The sequence below is a fragment of the Vitis riparia genome, chromosome 5, assembly GCF_004353265.1.
Source record: "Vitis riparia cultivar Riparia Gloire de Montpellier isolate 1030 chromosome 5, EGFV_Vit.rip_1.0, whole genome shotgun sequence".
Classification (NCBI taxonomy): Eukaryota; Viridiplantae; Streptophyta; class Magnoliopsida; order Vitales; family Vitaceae; genus Vitis; species Vitis riparia.
Genome location: NC_048435.1, coordinates 3,678,349 through 3,696,305, shown reverse-complemented (window position 1 = coordinate 3,696,305; position 17,957 = coordinate 3,678,349). Strand labels below are relative to the sequence as shown.

The window sequence follows — 17,957 nt, the reverse complement described above, 5'->3', positions numbered from 1 at the left end:
ACATTAAATATAATAATAAAAGTGAATTATGCAAAATTAATAAATGATACAATTAAAAAAAATCTTGAAAGAATTTATTAACATTAAAATCAATTTGATTATTCATAAAACTTCCATTTATTTATCAAAATATTTCATTTTATTTAAACCCTTTTGCTTATTTTTACTAAATTCTTTGCTTATTTTTACTAAAAGAATTTATTAAGAAAAGCTTGAATTTGATTTTATTTACAAGGAGATGATTTTTATTTGTTTTATCTACTTTTATTAGAATGTGGAAAATGTTTCATTTCAAATTTGATTCAATAAATTTTATTTAAGAGAAGTGATTGGCTAAAAAAACATTTTCAAATTTATTTTCAAGAAATATTTCAAATCAAAATTTTTTAAAATTATAAATTATTTAAAAAAATTGTAAATTTATTTATAAAATAATATTCCAATTTGATTTGAAATCTTATTCATCTTTTTTTAATTTACCAAAAAGTATTTTTTTTATGGATTAATTGATTAAAAATGATGAAAACATCTCAAATTTGTAAAACTAACTTTCCTAATTTTTGAACTTGAAGAGTAACCAATTTTTGACATAATAATCCTTCAATATTTTCATTATTTACATATGTGTTTTAAAAGAAATTGTTACTTTTGTAAGAAAAATACGATGACATTTTTATTAAAAATTGGTATTTTTTAGGTTGAAAAAAGGTGAATGGTTAGTTTTCCAAAGTGGAAAAGATTTCCTCCCTTTTAATATGTTATTTCTTTTTGTATTCAATTAGAAAAACTTGGACAATTTTATTAAAAAAATTTGTGCAATTTATTAAAAAACAAATTTCGGATTTTTATGAAAAACAATTTTCTGAAATTTTATTAAAATCAATTTTCTTAAACTTTTTTAAAAAACAATTTTTTTTTTTAACTTTCTAAGATGAATTTTCTGGAACTTTATATTTATTTAAAAAATGATTTTTGAACCTTTTAAAATAAAATATAAAAAAAATTGGACTAATTTTATTAATAAAAACATTTTCTAAACTATTTTATTCAATAAAAAAAACTCTGGACTGTTCTTATTCAAAAAATTATTTTTTAAAAAATAATTAATTTTTATTAAAATAAAATAAAAAATTATTTTATTCAATAAAATATTCTCTGGGCTTTTATTAAAACTAATTCCACACTTTTATTAAAATTAATTTTTCAGAACTTTTGTTTTAAAAAAAAAAAGAAAAACAAAACAAATTTCTGAAATTTAGAAATAAGAACTGAAAGTTAGGCCGAAATGAAAACTCAAACCAACCCAACAACAAACAGGAGAGCCCAAATCCTCAAATTTGAAAGCTAAACTCCATAAACAAATACCGTAGGAATCAACAAATGAATGAGTAGTGGGATGGTGGATCGAAACTGACAGTGGTGGTGCAAGCACAGTGGCGTCAACCGGAGGTGGTAGAGGTACGGCGCGTGAATGAGGCAACTCCATGGGTGCCAAGGTATAGTGGGTGGTGTGTGGAGAAGGTGCGACAGTGGTGGTCGCCAAGGAGATCAACAGTGGCGATGGAATGACGGCGTTGCGGCATGGGTGTGACGTGGACTATCGACATCGCGGAGAGAGGGCGAGTATCAATGACGGTGATAACAGGAGAGAGAAGATCTAGAGGAAAAGAAACAGAAAAAGAGAAAAAAAAGGGAAAAGACGTCTTTAAAAGGAATGGAGGTGATGTGAGGGAGTGATAACAGGAGAGCAGGGGGAGGGGTTTTGCAATATAAAAAAATTGAAGATTTTGTAATAATAATTAATAATACATGACATAAATAATTTAATTTTTTTTATTTACCGTAATTTTATCACAAATCCGGCCCCCACTCCCCTCTTACCCGGTTCCTAGGCCACGTTCATTTTCCTCGAAAAGGATATATGTAAATTTTCCCGGAAAACCGAATCAAATCATTACCTACTCTAGTTTTGACAGCCTCGGTTGGGTGGAACACTCTGGTAGTTGCAGTGGCAGCCATGGCAGCAGAAGGTTCGATCCAGAAATCAGAGGAAGAGTGGCGCGCTATTCTCTCTCCGGAGCAGTTCCGAATTCTACGGCAGAAAGGAACAGAGTAATACCCACATGTTTCTTCTGTATTTCCTCTTGATTTTGATTCATTTTGCTCCTTTTTTAAAATTCTGAAATTGATTCAGGTTTTGACCTTACCCATGTGATTGGTCGGGTCTCGTACAAGATAAACCTTAACCAAGCCAAATGCTTATATTAGGCAAATTTCCTGGAGGATTTTGCCATTTTCGTTTTCTTCCTGTCAGCCTCAAATGTTTGGAATATTCCATTGTTATTTCCTTGGTCTCCTCATTGTTGAGGTGTGCATCAAACCCCTCAGCAATCAGCAACGCTGTTTCAGTTTTGAGAAGAATCAAGGGGAACCTAGGCACATATTGCTACTAATATTGATTCCGTTTGCTTTTCCTGATCTGTTCTTTCTTGATCTTGGATTTGCCACATAATGATGGTTGATTCTTATGGTTTCCATGTTTGATTTTGGCTTTGACCTTACCCATGTGAGGGATCAGGTAGGGGGTTTGGATGATCAATTGTGTTGGGTTTCCCCAAACTGAAAAATTAATGTGAACTGAGGCAAATATTTTTGTAAGGCACAGTTTCTAGTGGGGGGCTTTTGTTTATGTTAAGAATCTTAAGATTTGAAATGACTTCTCTTCATTTCCTTCCTGTTCTCAGCAACCAAACAAATTAGGGTTTCTCCCCTGTTCTTGGAGCTCAACAGTCTTTTACTTGATTCTCCCATGCCTGCATGACAGTGCAGTCTTTAGGGCTATCTTAAGAGCCTATAAACAGGTGGAGGTCTCCATTTCGCCAAAACTATAGCCAAAATCAACCAAGATTTTAACTCTATACTTGTTCAACATTCTTCCTTCATATGACCCCATACCAATACATGAAAAGACGCATACTATAGCCATAGAACCACAATTAGCCTCTTTTGGATTTACAAGTAAATTCAATAAATTGAAGAAATAAATATACAATGAGGTTCGAACTTGGAACTTGTCTGGAAAAGCGATGACTTAGCAACACAGAGGTGTTTGTGCCTGGTTAAGTGGCATCATTGGTTAGGAAGCCGCCAAGGCCTTGGCATCAAGGTCATTATGAGCTCTTGATTAGTATGAACTTGTCCGCTCGTGTATTATTTGAGCTTTAATACCAATTTGTGATGTTTTACGTGTTACCCCATATCTAAGTTGTGTTGGACTCCATTAATGCATTGGTTTATGGCATGGTTTTCGGATAAATGAACAGGTTGCAAGGCACTGGGGAATATGACAAGTTTTATGGAGATGGGATCTACAACTGTGGTGGTTGTGGGACACCGCTCTATAAATCCACTACTAAATTCAACTCTGGTTGTGGCTGGCCTGCTTTCTACGAGGGACTCCCCGGAGCCATAAATCGTACTGTGAGTTCCTCTTGTCTGCATGCATGTGTTTGCTTATTTTCTCGGATATATGTTTGTTGATTTATGTTCTGTTAAACAATGTTAAAAATTGCCAGCCCGACCCAGATGGGAGGAGAACAGAAATTACATGTGCAGCTTGTGGGGGACATTTAGGCCATGTCTTTAAGGGTGAGGGATTCTCAACGCCTACTGATGAACGCCACTGTGTCAATAGCGTTTCGATCAAGTTTGCCCCTGCGAATTCTTCTGCTTCCAGCTGAATTATGTGGACTTGGTGTTTGTGATGCAAAGACAATGTTCAGGTTCAGGATTGCAATAATAATTATGCAAGAAAAGTGGTTGAATAAGAGAGACATTGTTGCCTTTATCGTTCTTAACTTCTTATAAGTGGTGGAATAATAGCGTTTCTATTGTCTTGACACCCAAGTTGATGTAGGCAACTCAAAATTTCTATGGGTTTTCACCCTTAACCAATGCTTTTAGTAGTCTTGGTCCCCAGGAAAACAATAATCATCCCACTCTTCGTGAGTGGGATGATGCTTGGTGTGGGGTGGGCGGCCGGTAGGAATCTTAATTAGAACCTGTATTACACAGAACACTTACTACCCTTTCTAGGTATGATCATTCCGAAAGCCCCCACTCAGCTGCCTAGGGACAAATAGCTTCATCAAATAGATTAAGTGTGTGATTTGTACAAAATTAAGAGCTTTTTGCCCTGGTAAGCTATTCTTGCTGAATAGCAATTGCTCTTCCTAGTTCCTACCATCACCCATCCAAAAAGATTTAAGCATGACATGAATCAATTGTGAAGAAGATATACCGACAACAAAATTGGGAAGTTAATAGTTCTTCAATATAATCAATATCCAAGGTTCATTCCACAAGTGCTTTTTGTTTATTCCACAAGATTGAGAAGAATTGTAATCAATGAAACAGTAAAATTTCATCACATGAACCTGGAGAAGCATATCAAGAGAGACAATGAGACGATATTCAGATCATGGTCAGTGCTATTATTTTAAATTTCTCAGCTAAATTAGAAACAAAACCAAGGGATAATCCCAGATTCAAAATATAGTCAGTGACTCGGCTTCTAGATCACGGAATTTTTTCATGTGCTTTTGTCTTTCTTCCTCCTGTCATTGCATGCCTTCAGAGCTTGAACTTCTAATAGAATTTTGAACAATGATGCATTAAAGAAGTGAAATATATGAATATCAAACAACTTCGTGCACAAAAGAAACTCTGTAAAGAACAAATAAGTATAAGAATCCACAAGTAGAACTGTTGATACAAGTCTATGCTAATGGGAGGTAGAGGTAGCTCCACATATAAGGTCTAAACAACATTGGTAATCCCCACTCAGTTGTTGACACCCAGGTCAGCGAGTATAGGGCGAGTCAAGCAAATCTCACTCTGATGCCAAATGATATAGACCACATACACCCCCAAAAGCCTAAGCTACTGGGATGTGTTGCTCCACATAGCCCAACCAACATTAGTAATCTTTCGTCCTATCGTCAACTGTCCACTGGGACTACCATAAATGAATAAAGCTAAAGTTTTTTAAAAGAAAATGAGAACTGTGAAGTTCTCTTTACTAACATTCAACTCGGCCGCTAAACAATTTTTTTTGAAAGAAAAATGTCAAATTAATGCATTCAAACATGCTAATTGAGGATAAGACCAGAAAAATCATGTAAAATGATTCACTGATGCATAAAAAACCCTAATGTACAGTAATAAGAAGCAATTCAATTCAATTTGAAGGTACTGTGAGAACAAAAAACGGTTAAATAGAATGTGGGCTGATGATATGATGGTTAAACAGTACGTTGAGGCAATGATCTAAAGCACAGCACTGCCCTAAATGGACTATGGAGTCAATCCAATTAATCAAGAACCAGAGCATTAGGGTTTATCAAGTTAAGCGATATTGATATAAATTCTAATCAATTTCTGACGATGACAATAAACAAAAAAAAAAACCTAAGAACATGCCCCCAGTCTCTAAAAAACGCCCAAACGCTTATTCACAAACAACACAACAAAAGCGACAAAGAAAGAGGGAAAAAGCATACCCTTCTGGCAAGATCTCCAATTTCTGTCGGTTTTAACAAGACAATCCTGCAAAACATCGAAATCGGGTTCTTCAATTCAATGATAATGGTGAACACCAATTCAGGGTTTAGGGTTTAGGGTTTTAGAGAACAAAAATTCAGTTTTTTTTTTTTTTTTTTCGATGTAGAATTTGTAAAGAACACCTGCAATAACAAGTAGAGAGAAGAGCATTGTTGAAGCTGCTTCACATTCTCATCATCTTCATCTGCATCGTCCTGATGCAGTCCCTGTTCTCTTGCCCCCATCCCTTTCCCTTCCCCTTTCCCCTCTGCCATTTACAAAACCAAAAAAATTAAAAACAGTGAAACCTTATTATTATTTATAAGTTTGCATTGTAATTTAAACAAAATGAAAAATAAAAATCGTTATATATAAATATTTATAAATTATCAAAATTAAAATAACGTATAATAAAAAATTATTATTATTCTTCATAAATGATTTTTATTTTCAAAATATTTCGACCATAATAAAAAAAATATATTTGATTTTTTCACAAGGTATAAATTCAATTTTTTTTTACCACAAATTCAATTTTTAATCAAAATCTTTTATTCTATAAAATTAGTAATATATAAAAAAAATTAATAAAAATAAATAAATTTATAATATATGGGATACGTATACTTATATTTTAACCTAAAATTAACTTATTTCATGTAAAATAAATATTTAAAAATAAATAAATTATAAATAGTATATTATACTACTGTATTTCAGGTTTGATTAAAAATAGGATATGATAAGTAGCATGATAAATCTTCTTATTTATCTCATCTCATGTTATATCTAGTTGATTAAATACTATCATGATATAATTAAACTCAAAATTATTATATTTTAAATATATTAAAATATCACAAATCAATCATATTATATACTAGATTAATATTTTAAACTTTATTAAGAAGTGAAATATATTAAAAACAAAACAGAAAAGGCAGTTGTTTTAAAAAACACTATTCTTTTTCCAAAACAAAAAACAATAAAATATTTTTTTTTTAATATTTATACAAACATGAAAAATGGTTTAAAATAAAGCATGAAATATAACATTTATTTTTAAAAATATTAAAAATAGGTTAAAAACATTTCACATTTTCAAATAGATGTTTGTTTTACAAAATATTAGAGAATAGTTTTTAAAAAATAATTACCAAACAAAAATGATGTTTTTTTATTAAAATAAATACCTTGAAAAAAGTTAAATGTATAGAATGGTTGCAACTTGAGAAGGTTGAGTTGGTTTTGATTAAGTTAAATTGAATCCGCTCTCAATGTTTTATTAAAACTTTCTTCTTTGTATGCATACCAAATTTTAAACAATAAATGGAACAATAATTAAAGATAATAGCAAAAAGTATACAAATTAACAAATGTGTTCATTTTTTTAGAAAAATGAAATAATACATTAATATTTTCTTTCCTTCAAAATGAGGAGATTTAAGGTAGCGATAGTCGAGACAAAGGGCAATGACAGTCAGGACTAAGGAGGCGATGACAGTCGAGACGAAGGAAGCAACAATAGTTGGGACGAAAGAAGCAAAGACAGTCATGACGGTTCGACTGAATTAAAATTGGGAGAGAAATATATTTTAATACAATCTTTGGGGTTGAACTAAAATCAATGTTTTCATAACCGAATCGGAAAAGTTACCGATTCACGGTTCGTTGGTCGGACCGGCGGTTGAACCGTAGTCGAATCGGTGACGTAATAAATAAATAAATAAATAAATATATATATATATATATATATATATATATATATATATATATATTTATATTTTATATATTATTTAAAATTAATAAATTGATAAATTCTATCTAAATTAGTAAAGAAACTAGTTAACTTACCAAATTAATAGAACACTTAAAAAGAAAAATATCAAATTAGAAAGGTAGAGTTTTTTATTTGAAAAAGAAACTACATTGCATGAATAATGACAATTTTTTTTTCTTTTTCCGTTTTTTTCCCTTTCCCTCTCTTTTCTCTGAAACGCTGGGGGTAGGGAGGGTACCAGCTGGTCGGGGTGGTTTCTAGGATTCCAGTGACAGGGAGGGGTTTCCAACGCCGACTTCCAATGCCACGATGAGGATATGGGAAGACTGGAAGAGGTGACGACAGGGAGGGTTGCCGTCTTGTAACGGTCGCAGGCCACGACGCATCAGCGGTGGGCGACAACAAAGACTTTGGAGGTTGCATGCTTAGGACTCCAAATCGACATCGTTTTGATACAGTTTTTTTTTTTTTAAAAAAAAAAAATTAAAATCAATTGAACCGATTGCTTCGTTCGGTTCACCGGTTGGACCGTCGGTTCAAGTGGTTTGACCCCGATACAATCCTAATCCGGTCCAATTGACCGGACCAGACCAGAACGTTGATCGACCGGCGATCGGACCGATCCGATTTTTAAAACATTGACTGAAATGGTTGGGAGAGATAATTTTTGGGTAGGATGCATCGTGAAATTTTAGTTTGTATTTTGTGTTTTTGTTTTTTCACAATTAGTGAAGGGCATATTGGAAAATATTGAAGGATAATATTATTTTTCTCAATTTTCATACTTCTATTGGGTTTTGGGCTTAAATGAGCAAGTTATATGGACTTAAGGCCAATTTTTAGACCCAATTTGATCGAACATAATTTTTCCAATTTTAAAAGACAAATATCATAAATATTATTATATAAAATAATCAAATTATAAATATTATAAAAATATAAAATCAGGTTGGTTAGTAGGTTATTTGAACATGATAAGAATGATAACAAGATGAGTTTGATTAGGTTATCCCATTCCGACCAACCTCAATTTGTTCCTTTGAACAAGAAAAAACAAAAACAAAAGGTGTTTATATAATCTCTCACTTAATAAAAAATACAGTTTATAATCATGAAAAGAAATTAAAATTTATGAAATTTTAAATCCCTAAATTATATTTATTAAATTTAAAATGTTCATAAATGAATTAATTTGACATAATTATAGAAAGCACCAGGTTGTGGGCCAGGCTGGATCTGGTTTCAAATCCAGGGCTGGGCCTCATTAGGATTATATTGGGATTCATGTATGAAAATTTATCACAAATAAAAGAATAAAAATAAATAAAAAATAAAAGGGAAAGAAAGTGAAGTATCATAGTGTTGGCATGTGGTGAAAACAAGGGACAAAAACCTATAGTGGAGGAAGTATTAAGTTTATGGTTGAGGAGTCCACATGTCTTTCCTGTTTTGTAATGAGTGGTACCACTTCACATCTCTCCCCTTTTTTCAGAAACCCTATCTCTGTGGCTGCAAAATTTTTCTCTCTTAGATAACTTGATATTTTTATTTTATTTTTCTAAGGAAATTGCTATTTTATTATAATTTTTTAGCATATATTATCGGGTATATATATTGAGAAATAAGGTTAAACCGATTATGTAATCTCGTTGTTTTATACTTTACTCTCATTCTTTTATACTTAATCTTATTTGTTTGTATTTTCAATTTAATGACTTAAATTTCATTGTATTTTAGATATTGATTTGACAAATTCCTCTGCCCATTCTTTTAATGATAAGTCTTTGTTACATACTGAAAAATAAAACTAATCCCATGACATCATCTTATTGTTTAGTATTTAAGTTCATTCTTTTATATCTTAGTTTTATTTATTTATGTTTAATCTTATTTGTTCATATTTTAATCTCATATATTTATGTTTTTATTCAGTGATTTAAATTTCATTATATGTCTCTAATTATTAGAATTGTATATTCAATAGATACTGATTCAGTAAATACCGAATTAATACTCTAAAATTTTCTTTAACATATAACAACTATTTTCATCATATTTTAATAATATATATATAATTATTTGATAATTTATATGTTATTATTATATTTTAATAAAAACAATAAATATTTAAAATAATAATAATAACCATCTCCTTCATTTATCCAAAAATGACCACAAGGAGTGATAATTGTCTACAAAAATAAAGCCACCTACTACAAGCTATGACATATTAGTCTTACTTTTTATATTAGATATTTTGTATCCTACCAAACTCCTTACTAATTTAAGCATAGGAGGTTTTAATTTTCTAAAATTTGTAAGCTTTCTTCCAGAACTTGATGCCACTATGCAATTTCCTATAAAAAAATTTTCCAATATATATTACTTAATTTTTTTTTCCCCTCTTTTTGCCTATATTTCATAGTTTTTATTATATATATATATATATATATTTTTTTTTTTGTGAAAAAAAAAATGAAGAATTTTAGGAAATAAGAAAGATAAAAATGAAGTCTCACTTGTAGTAGTTGTAAACTATGTTCCTTTTTTTTAATAAAAAATAATTATTTTAACCAATGTGAATATCCATATGACCAAAATAGATTAAATTGAGTTAAATTGAATTTTATTTTTATTCAATATTATATTAATAGTTTTTTTAAGACCTATTATGAAAATTAAAACTGCAACTAAATTAATTATTTTTTTCATCTTTTTTTATGGTTATCTCAATGATTATAAATGGCTAAAGTGTTGTTTGTTTGTTTGTTTTTTGTTTTTTAATTTTTTATTGAAATGAACTTGCTTTAAGTTTCATAAATTTTTAATTTTTTGATTTTTTCTAAATGCTAAAAGAAATATGATGGTTTTCTTTATTTCTTAATGCTTAATATAAATAAAAAATTTTAAAAAATAACTTAATATTTAATACTATTAAACACATTTAGTTTTAGGTACTACTTAGATTTAAGTAAAAAAAAACTACATTTTTTTTTAGTAATCTCAATACTCATAATTGTAAACTACGTTACTAGTTTAAATTATTATTGAGTTACTAAGTGTTTATTTGAAAACTATTAGAATAGTTTTTTGTTCTTTAGAACAAAAAATTACAAAAACACTTTTAATAATTAAAAACTATTTTATGTTTTATACTTTTATGAATAAAAAATAGAATATTTTTAGAGAACATTTTTTAGTTTTTTTTTTTTTGTTATTTTCACTTCTTTTTATGACAATTTTAGGAAATAATTATACAAAATATAGAATGATTAAAAATAAAACACTAGGTATAAAAATCAGTTTTAAAATATATTTAAAAATATTAAAAACAAGTTAAAAGCATTTTAGGTTTCAAACAAACTTTTTTTTTTTTTACAAAATTCAAAAAATAATTTTCAAAAACTATTTTTCTGAATTGCTTTTTTACCAAATAAACCATAAAGTATTTTATCTAAATCATTTTAAACTTTGATTTATAATACTAAATTCCCATACCAAATATACTTAATGTATTTAACAACTTGAATTAAAATATTAAATCATATTAAATGATTAAATTGACTTATCAAACACTCTCATAATGAATATCATTTGTTTCTTTCAAAATATTCTACACATTCTTCTCCATGCTTCCCAACAAATAATTATTTTAAACATTCATTTTTTTTTTTGTTATCTTAAATATACATATGAATTTAAATATGATAATGTTCACTAAATTTCCATTTGTCAAATGTCAAATGTCCAACATCAAATTGATTTTTTTCCACTATCATCAAAGTGGTGATTTAGTAAGAAGGTTTTTGTCCATTTCTTTTTGTAATTAAGTGCTCTCATTAATTTTTTTTATTTCCTTCAAAGACACCAAAGAAGTTTGGTGAAAGAAAATTTTTTGTTACGAGGTTTTTATTATATTTATAAACCATATAATAAAATTAAATTTTCCAGTTAATTAGAAATGACCAATATTATAAAAACCCATTTCACATTCTTTTTTCTACCTTTTTTTTTTCCATGAAGGATAACCCTAAGGGCTTGTTAGTTTTTTTCTACTAATTGGAGCTCTCCCCTCATCATCTCATGGGGATGGTTTACAGAGTTCATAACTAGTCATCTTCTTATACGATGTTTACGTAACTAACGCTTAGATCCGATTCTACTCAAATTTTTATGATTCACCTCTATATTTCATACTTGTTCAATTATTGCTGAGCAAATGGATATCTAATGGATCTTTCTGAAAAGTAATTTTAATGTGATTGATTTCATTTTAAGAAATATTTATAATATTTTTAATATTTAGATTTTTTTATTAAAAAAATTGTTTTCAAGTGATAAAAAAATTAAAAATGTTTTTTAAATTCGTTGTCAAAGAAGCTGATAATGTTCTCAAATTTATAATAAAAATATAAAAATTACTAATTAAATAATTTGAAAAAAAAAAAAACAAAAAGGAAAAACCAAATGGAAATAGAATTGAAAAATTATTTATTTATTATTTTAGTCCTTTTTCCCCCAAATATAGGTTGGTGGGGGAGGAAAATCTGATAAAATGGACAAGAATTAATTAATATTTTCTAAATTTCCATATATTTTGTTTCGCCCTTTTTGTGAAAGGGCAGAAGGACCCTGGGTGTATCTTAACCATGGTTAACTTAAACAAGGCAAATTTAGGTAACCATGGTCACTTGGTCTGGTTAACACCTAAATAAAAATAAATAAATGTTCCCAAACCCAAACATGAGGGAGAGAGAGAGACGTTCAATGCTCTAGCAGAACCAGGAAACAGAAAGAAAATAAAGTATTGATTTTCTCTCAGTTTTCTTCTTCGATGCTCTGAGATTGGTGGTGTTTTTGATTGTTCGAACATTAGCTCGAATCGGGTATGTCTCGATCATTCATTAATCTGGAATTTTCGTGCTCTTTTTGGGGATCTTAATTTATGTGTAAACTGTGGATACATAGTGATTTTTTTAGATGATTTTTCTATGAGGGTTTGTTGATCTGGGGGTTGATTTTGATTATAGATTTGAATTTAAATTATTGGAAATCTTTGGGATTTTCTTGTTCTGCCAAGTGGGTATTCTGCCAATGCATGGGTTATTGAATTTTGTTTGCTGGGTGCTTCTGTAATGATTAATTTGGGTTTTTGGTGCAGGAAAATTTTGATTTCATACTCGGAGTCAGAGGTATGATTTCTAGTGTTTGTTCAATGCAATGGCTAATTATCTGGTTTAGATGTTTTGATTTACATCTGTTATGAGTCCTTGATTTTATGAGCTGGTTTGTGAATCTTATTGCATTTTGGATTCTAAAGGTTTTTTGTTGATTTTTATTGTTCTGATGAGATGGAACTATCTGGTTTTTGGTGTTCCATGGAGGACTGATGGATGGATAGGTGATGTGATTTGATTAAGGTGTTCAAATATGTTGTTTTTGTGCAGCTTAGAATGTCATCAATGGCTGTTAATGGCAGTAGTAGCTGCGGCACTCAAGGTTCACCTTCTGTATCGGCCCAAGAAAAAGGAAGTAGGAATAAGAGAAAATTTCGGGCTGATCCTCCTCTAGGTGACCCCAATAAGATTGTCTCAAGTCAGGACCAATGTCTGAGTTATGAATTCTCTGCTGAGAAATTTGAAGTCACATCGAGCCATGGACAGCCAGGTACATGTGGCATGTGTAATCTTAACCAGGACCATTCTGATGGCTTGAAACTTGACCTTGGATTGTCAAGTGCGGCAGGTTCATCTGAGGTGGGACCGAGCCAGCCTAGAGATGAATTAGAAGCAGATGATTTTCAGGATGCTGATTGGAGTGATCTTACTGAAAGTCAGCTTGAAGAACTTGTTTTGAGCAATTTGGACACAATTTTTAAGAGCGCAATTAAGAAAATCGTCGCATGTGGTTACAGTGAAGAAGTTGCTACAAAGGCTGTTTTGAGGTCTGGTCTTTGTTATGGTTGCAAAGACACCGTGTCGAATATAGTGGATAATACTTTAGCATTTCTTAGAAATGGCCAAGAGATTGATCCTTCAAGGGAACACTATTTTGATGATTTACAGCAGCTGGAGAAGTACATATTGGCAGAGTTGGTTTGTGTTCTTCGAGAAGTTAGACCTTTCTTTAGCACTGGGGATGCAATGTGGTGCTTGTTGATATGTGACATGAATGTATCACATGCTTGTGCAATGGATGGTGACTCTTTCAGTAGTATAGTTAGTGGGGATGGGGCTTCAAATGGGAGTTCCTCCACGTCTGGGCAGCCCCAGTCAAAGACAGAGGCTAAAAGTTCTGAACTGAATCTTCCAAATCCCTGTAATCCAGTTCATTCAATTCCTTGTGCTCATAGTTCTCAATCAGAGACACCCATTGCATCAGGTGTTCCAAACTTAGCAAAACCAAAGAATTCCCTTGTTCTTAATGGTCTAGTCTCAGAGAAAGATGGCCTGAACAACACATCTGATACAACAGATAAATCCTTTAGTGTTACCGGAACATCACAATCTGCAGCCCCAGAAGAAAAGTTTGGTGTCTGCAGAAAGGTGCATTCTGGTGGTACAAAGAGAGAATCTATGCTTCGACAGAAGTCACTCCATCTGGAGAAAAACTACCGAACATATGGATGTAAAGGGTCATCAAGGACGGCGAAACTTAGTGGCTTAGGCAGTTATATGTTAGATAAGAAACTAAAATCTGTGTCTGATTCTACAGGAGTTAATCTGAAGAATGCTTCATTAAAAATAAGCAAGGCAATGGGAGTTGATGTGCCTCAAGACAATGGAAACCATAATCTTTCACCTAATTCCAGACTCTCTTCCTCTGCAGCATTTAATCTGGAAACTGTTAATACCATAGGTTCGTTACCTAAAACTAATAGCCCATCTGCATTACCTCCTGTCAATACCCCACCCATACCTTCAGGAGCCGACACAGAGCTTTCTCTTTCACTGACAACAAAAAGCAACTCTGCTCCAGTGCCCCTCAGCTGCAATGCTGAAACTTCTAATTGTAGCTATGCTGGGATACCATATGATAAGTCCCTGGGACAGTGGGTGCCACAAGACAAGAAGGATGAGATGATTCTAAAGCTGGTCCCAAGGGTGCGGGAATTGCAAAACCAGCTACAAGAGTGGACAGAATGGGCTAATCAAAAGGTTATGCAGGCTGCTCGTAGGCTGGGCAAGGACAAAGCTGAACTCAAGACACTGAGGCAAGAGAAAGAAGAAGTAGAACGGCTCAAGAAAGAGAAACAAACCTTGGAGGATAACACTGCAAAGAAACTTTCTGAGATGGAGAATGCCTTGGGCAAGGCTAGTGGGCAGGTGGAGCGAGCTAATGCTGCTGTTCGGAGGCTTGAGGTGGAGAATTCTAGCCTCAGGCAAGAGATGGAGGCCGCTAAATTAGAAGCTGCCGAGTCAGCTGCAAGCTGTCAGGAGGTATCAAAGAGGGAGAAGAAGACATTGATGAAGTTTCAGACATGGGAGAAGCAGAAAACTTTTTTTCATGAGGAGCTTACATCTGAAAAGCGCCGGCTGGCACAGCTGCGGCAGGAACTAGAGCAAGCCACAGAACTCCAGGATCAACTTGAGGTACATTTATTCAAAGTTGAATTCTTACATTGTTTTGGTTTTCTATTTTTTTCCCTACGAGAAATTTAAGCCTTGCACCAATTACAATGTATAAATTTCCTACAACTGCTTGTGGTAAAATACATGCATGGGGGGAGGGGAGGGGGATTCCTTACACCATTTGATCCTTAAACTGTGAGAGTTTATACACCTGATTGCATTCCTTAAACCGTTTGATCCATTGCACCTTTTAGATGGTTGAGAGAAGTTGTAGCACTAGTCTGGAAAACAGATACATGGAATGGTGAAAAAATTTCCCATCAGGTTTCTCATAAGATTAGTCCAATAAAAAATCCTATGATATTGCATATCTTTATGGCCACATGCATTAAATAGTATATGAAATTTTCTCATTGTATGTTAGACATGATGTGGTTATCTCCGTAAGCAAGAGAATTGAGATGATGTGTAAAGTTAAAGATGCACGTCTGTGCTTTTCATAAAAACCCATATGCTGTTGAAGAAGTAAGTAGTCTAGATAATACCAAAGTATCCTTGGATGTAGAATGGCCTACTTCTATTCACTTATGCAGTTTGTTTCCTCCTAGGCAGAGGATTGTAGGTCACTCTGTTCCCTGATCAAAATCTTCCTAAAGTAGTTGTTATATTTAGAGTCATGTAAGCCCCTGAACTGGATTTCTTCTGCTCTCCTTTCCTCCCCTTTTCCACTTTATCTGGCAAGCACGTTGATATCCATGGTTTTACTGAAGTTATTAGGATAGTCAGTCTTGAACTAGATATCAATGGGAGAAAAAAAATAATGGATGTAATGCTTAGTGTTCAAACTAAGGAATGTTGCTTCAATTTACTCATGTATTCATACTTATATATTGGTGTGCTCCTTTTCTTTTTTTTTTGTGTATGCGTCATTGACCTATGTAGTTGAGTTTGAGATATTTGTTTTTAATATTATTTGTAATTTAATGTTTTTGAAAATATAGTTAAATCAGTGAGGTTTTGCTTCTATTTATTTTGGTCCTTGTGATTGTTCAGGTTCTTGTTTTTGCAGCCAAATGTGTTCTATATTTCTCTTATCTGTTTTATTAATCACAAAGTGTATGGTTATGGAGATGTTTAAACTGATGTATCTATGTGATGAAGATTGATCCTAGAATTGACTTTCAGATTAGGAGGTTTTTCTATTGAAATTTCCCACTTCTATCTGTTATTCATACAATATTGGGTTTGATTGCAGAAAGTTTATGTCAATGGTTGCCCAAGTACTGGTGTCTGTGTCAGCGCCTTCTTTTTGGTTCCATGTTTTTTGACAATGGAGATGATATATTGGCTATATATATAACTCATTCATTGTCCTTTTTGGGGTTCAGCTTTACTTCTGGATAAGTTTTTGTTTATGTTTTTCTAGTATGTCTGTGTTATGGAGCTTGTTCTAAGATTCATATCGTTTTCGTTTGTGTTCTGGTATGGTGTTAAAAATGTTGACATTTTTTGTGCTGGCCAAATTGCACAGAATTTTGAACTGTCTTTTATAAGCATGATTTTGAAATACCTGAAGTGTGTTTTCTTTTGTGGAAAGATAAACTTCAAAAATAAAAATGTTCAGAACCATGCCATTTCCTGCTTCCACAGAAATACTTTTCCTATCTGTGCTAGGCCCTTCTGGCATTTGTCAGTTTATACTGAGTACTTGCTCATTGAAAAGTAAAAATCACAGGCTAGGTGGAAACAGGAAGAGAAGGCAAAGGAGGAGCTTCTAATGCAGGCCAGTTCAACTAGAAAAGAAAGAGAACAGATCGAGGTTTCAGCAAAATCCAAGGAAGATATGATCAAACTAAAAGCAGAAGCTAATCTTCAGAAGTATAAAGATGATATCCAGAAACTTGAGAAACAAATCTCTGAATTGAGATTGAAGACCGACTCTTCAAAAATAGCTGCTCTGAGAAGGGGCATTGATGGAAGCTATGCTAGCAGATTGACAGACACCATAAACGGCTCAGCCCATAAGGAGTCTCAGGCCCCTTTCATCTCTGAAATGGTGACAAATTTCCACAACTATGCAGGGGCTGGAGGAGTGAAACGTGAGCGGGAGTGTGTCATGTGCCTTTCAGAGGAAATGTCGGTGGTTTTCCTCCCCTGTGCCCATCAGGTGGTTTGCACAACATGCAACGAGCTCCATGAAAAACAGGGAATGAAGGACTGCCCTTCTTGTAGAAGCCCCATACAGCGACGCATTCGTATTCGCTATGCTCGTCCTTGACTTGTTTTCTTGAACTAAGTTGAGAGTACCTCAAATAATGATCTGTGGGACTTCCTCTGAAATAAATAATGCATTTGAAATACCCCTTTTCAAGAGTTCAGACAATTAAGTTGGCCTTTAAGAATGGTGAGGTTGTTGATGCTTCTTCATGTGTGGCTTCCCCTTCCCCTTCTGCTATATTTTGTTTGTTAATTCCTTATTCCATTTCTTTCATGCTATATATTATAGCAGAAAACCTAGGCTAAATTTGTAAGGCAGCTCCATATCTGTTTGCCTTGATTGCAAATTTCCTAGTCTTTATCTTGAGCACAATGTTTTAAGCTCTAGTTTCCAAATCTCTTTGGTTACTCTTACCAATACAAAGTTTTGTATACCTCAATTTAGTACATATCTCAATTTTGTGATTTGAGTTGATTGATGCTTTATCTTTCTTCAACCTCTCATGCATTTTCTTCTTTGGAGAAGATAAAGCTTTTCTTTTAAGTTTAATAAGAGTTTGGTTATTTTTTTTTTAAGGAGTTTATGATTTAAAAACAAATTTAATATGGAAGTCAAAAAGAAAATATATATATTTTGTAAAAATCTTATTTTGGTTTACACAAAAAAGTTCATTTATGTTAAATAAAAATTTTATAATATCAATATTATTTTTAAAAATTGTAACTTGGACTTCAATTTCTTATTAAACCATAAAACAAAGAGTTATAAGGCCAAAATTCCTCCATAG

The 17,957-nt window shown here is 32.2% G+C and overlaps 3 protein-coding genes across 4 annotated transcripts; 2 read left to right on the top strand and 1 right to left on the bottom strand.

Moving 5' to 3' along the window:
- Positions 1-1,860: 1,860 nt before the first annotated feature.
- Positions 1,861-3,906, top strand: LOC117915375 (peptide methionine sulfoxide reductase B5). The gene is made up of 3 exons (XM_034830942.1): positions 1,861-2,112; positions 3,324-3,480; positions 3,576-3,906. The coding sequence occupies exons 1-3, from the start codon at positions 2,018-2,020 to the stop codon at positions 3,738-3,740; spliced, it is 417 nt and encodes a 138-aa protein (XP_034686833.1). The 5' UTR covers positions 1,861-2,017; the 3' UTR covers positions 3,741-3,906.
- Positions 3,907-4,311: 405 nt separating this feature from the next.
- Positions 4,312-5,874, bottom strand: LOC117915376. Its single transcript, XM_034830943.1, has 3 exons — positions 5,745-5,874; positions 5,562-5,607; positions 4,312-4,647 (listed from the first exon to the last, which is right to left on the bottom strand). The coding sequence occupies exons 1-3, from the start codon at positions 5,844-5,846 to the stop codon at positions 4,592-4,594; spliced, it is 204 nt and encodes a 67-aa protein (XP_034686834.1). The 5' UTR covers positions 5,847-5,874; the 3' UTR covers positions 4,312-4,591.
- A 6,252-nt stretch (positions 5,875-12,126) lies between these two features.
- Positions 12,127-17,644, top strand: LOC117914594 (putative E3 ubiquitin-protein ligase RF298). Of its 2 annotated transcripts, XM_034829979.1 has the most exons (4): positions 12,127-12,267; positions 12,543-12,573; positions 12,829-14,973; positions 16,688-17,644. In XM_034829979.1, the coding sequence occupies exons 3-4, from the start codon at positions 12,835-12,837 to the stop codon at positions 17,228-17,230; spliced, it is 2,682 nt and encodes an 893-aa protein (XP_034685870.1). In that variant the 5' UTR covers positions 12,127-12,267; positions 12,543-12,573; positions 12,829-12,834; the 3' UTR covers positions 17,231-17,644. The 2 variants fall into 2 exon arrangements, with proteins under 2 accessions (XP_034685870.1, XP_034685872.1); XM_034829981.1 differs by lacking the exon at positions 12,543-12,573.
- The last annotated feature ends 313 nt before the right edge of the window (positions 17,645-17,957 follow it).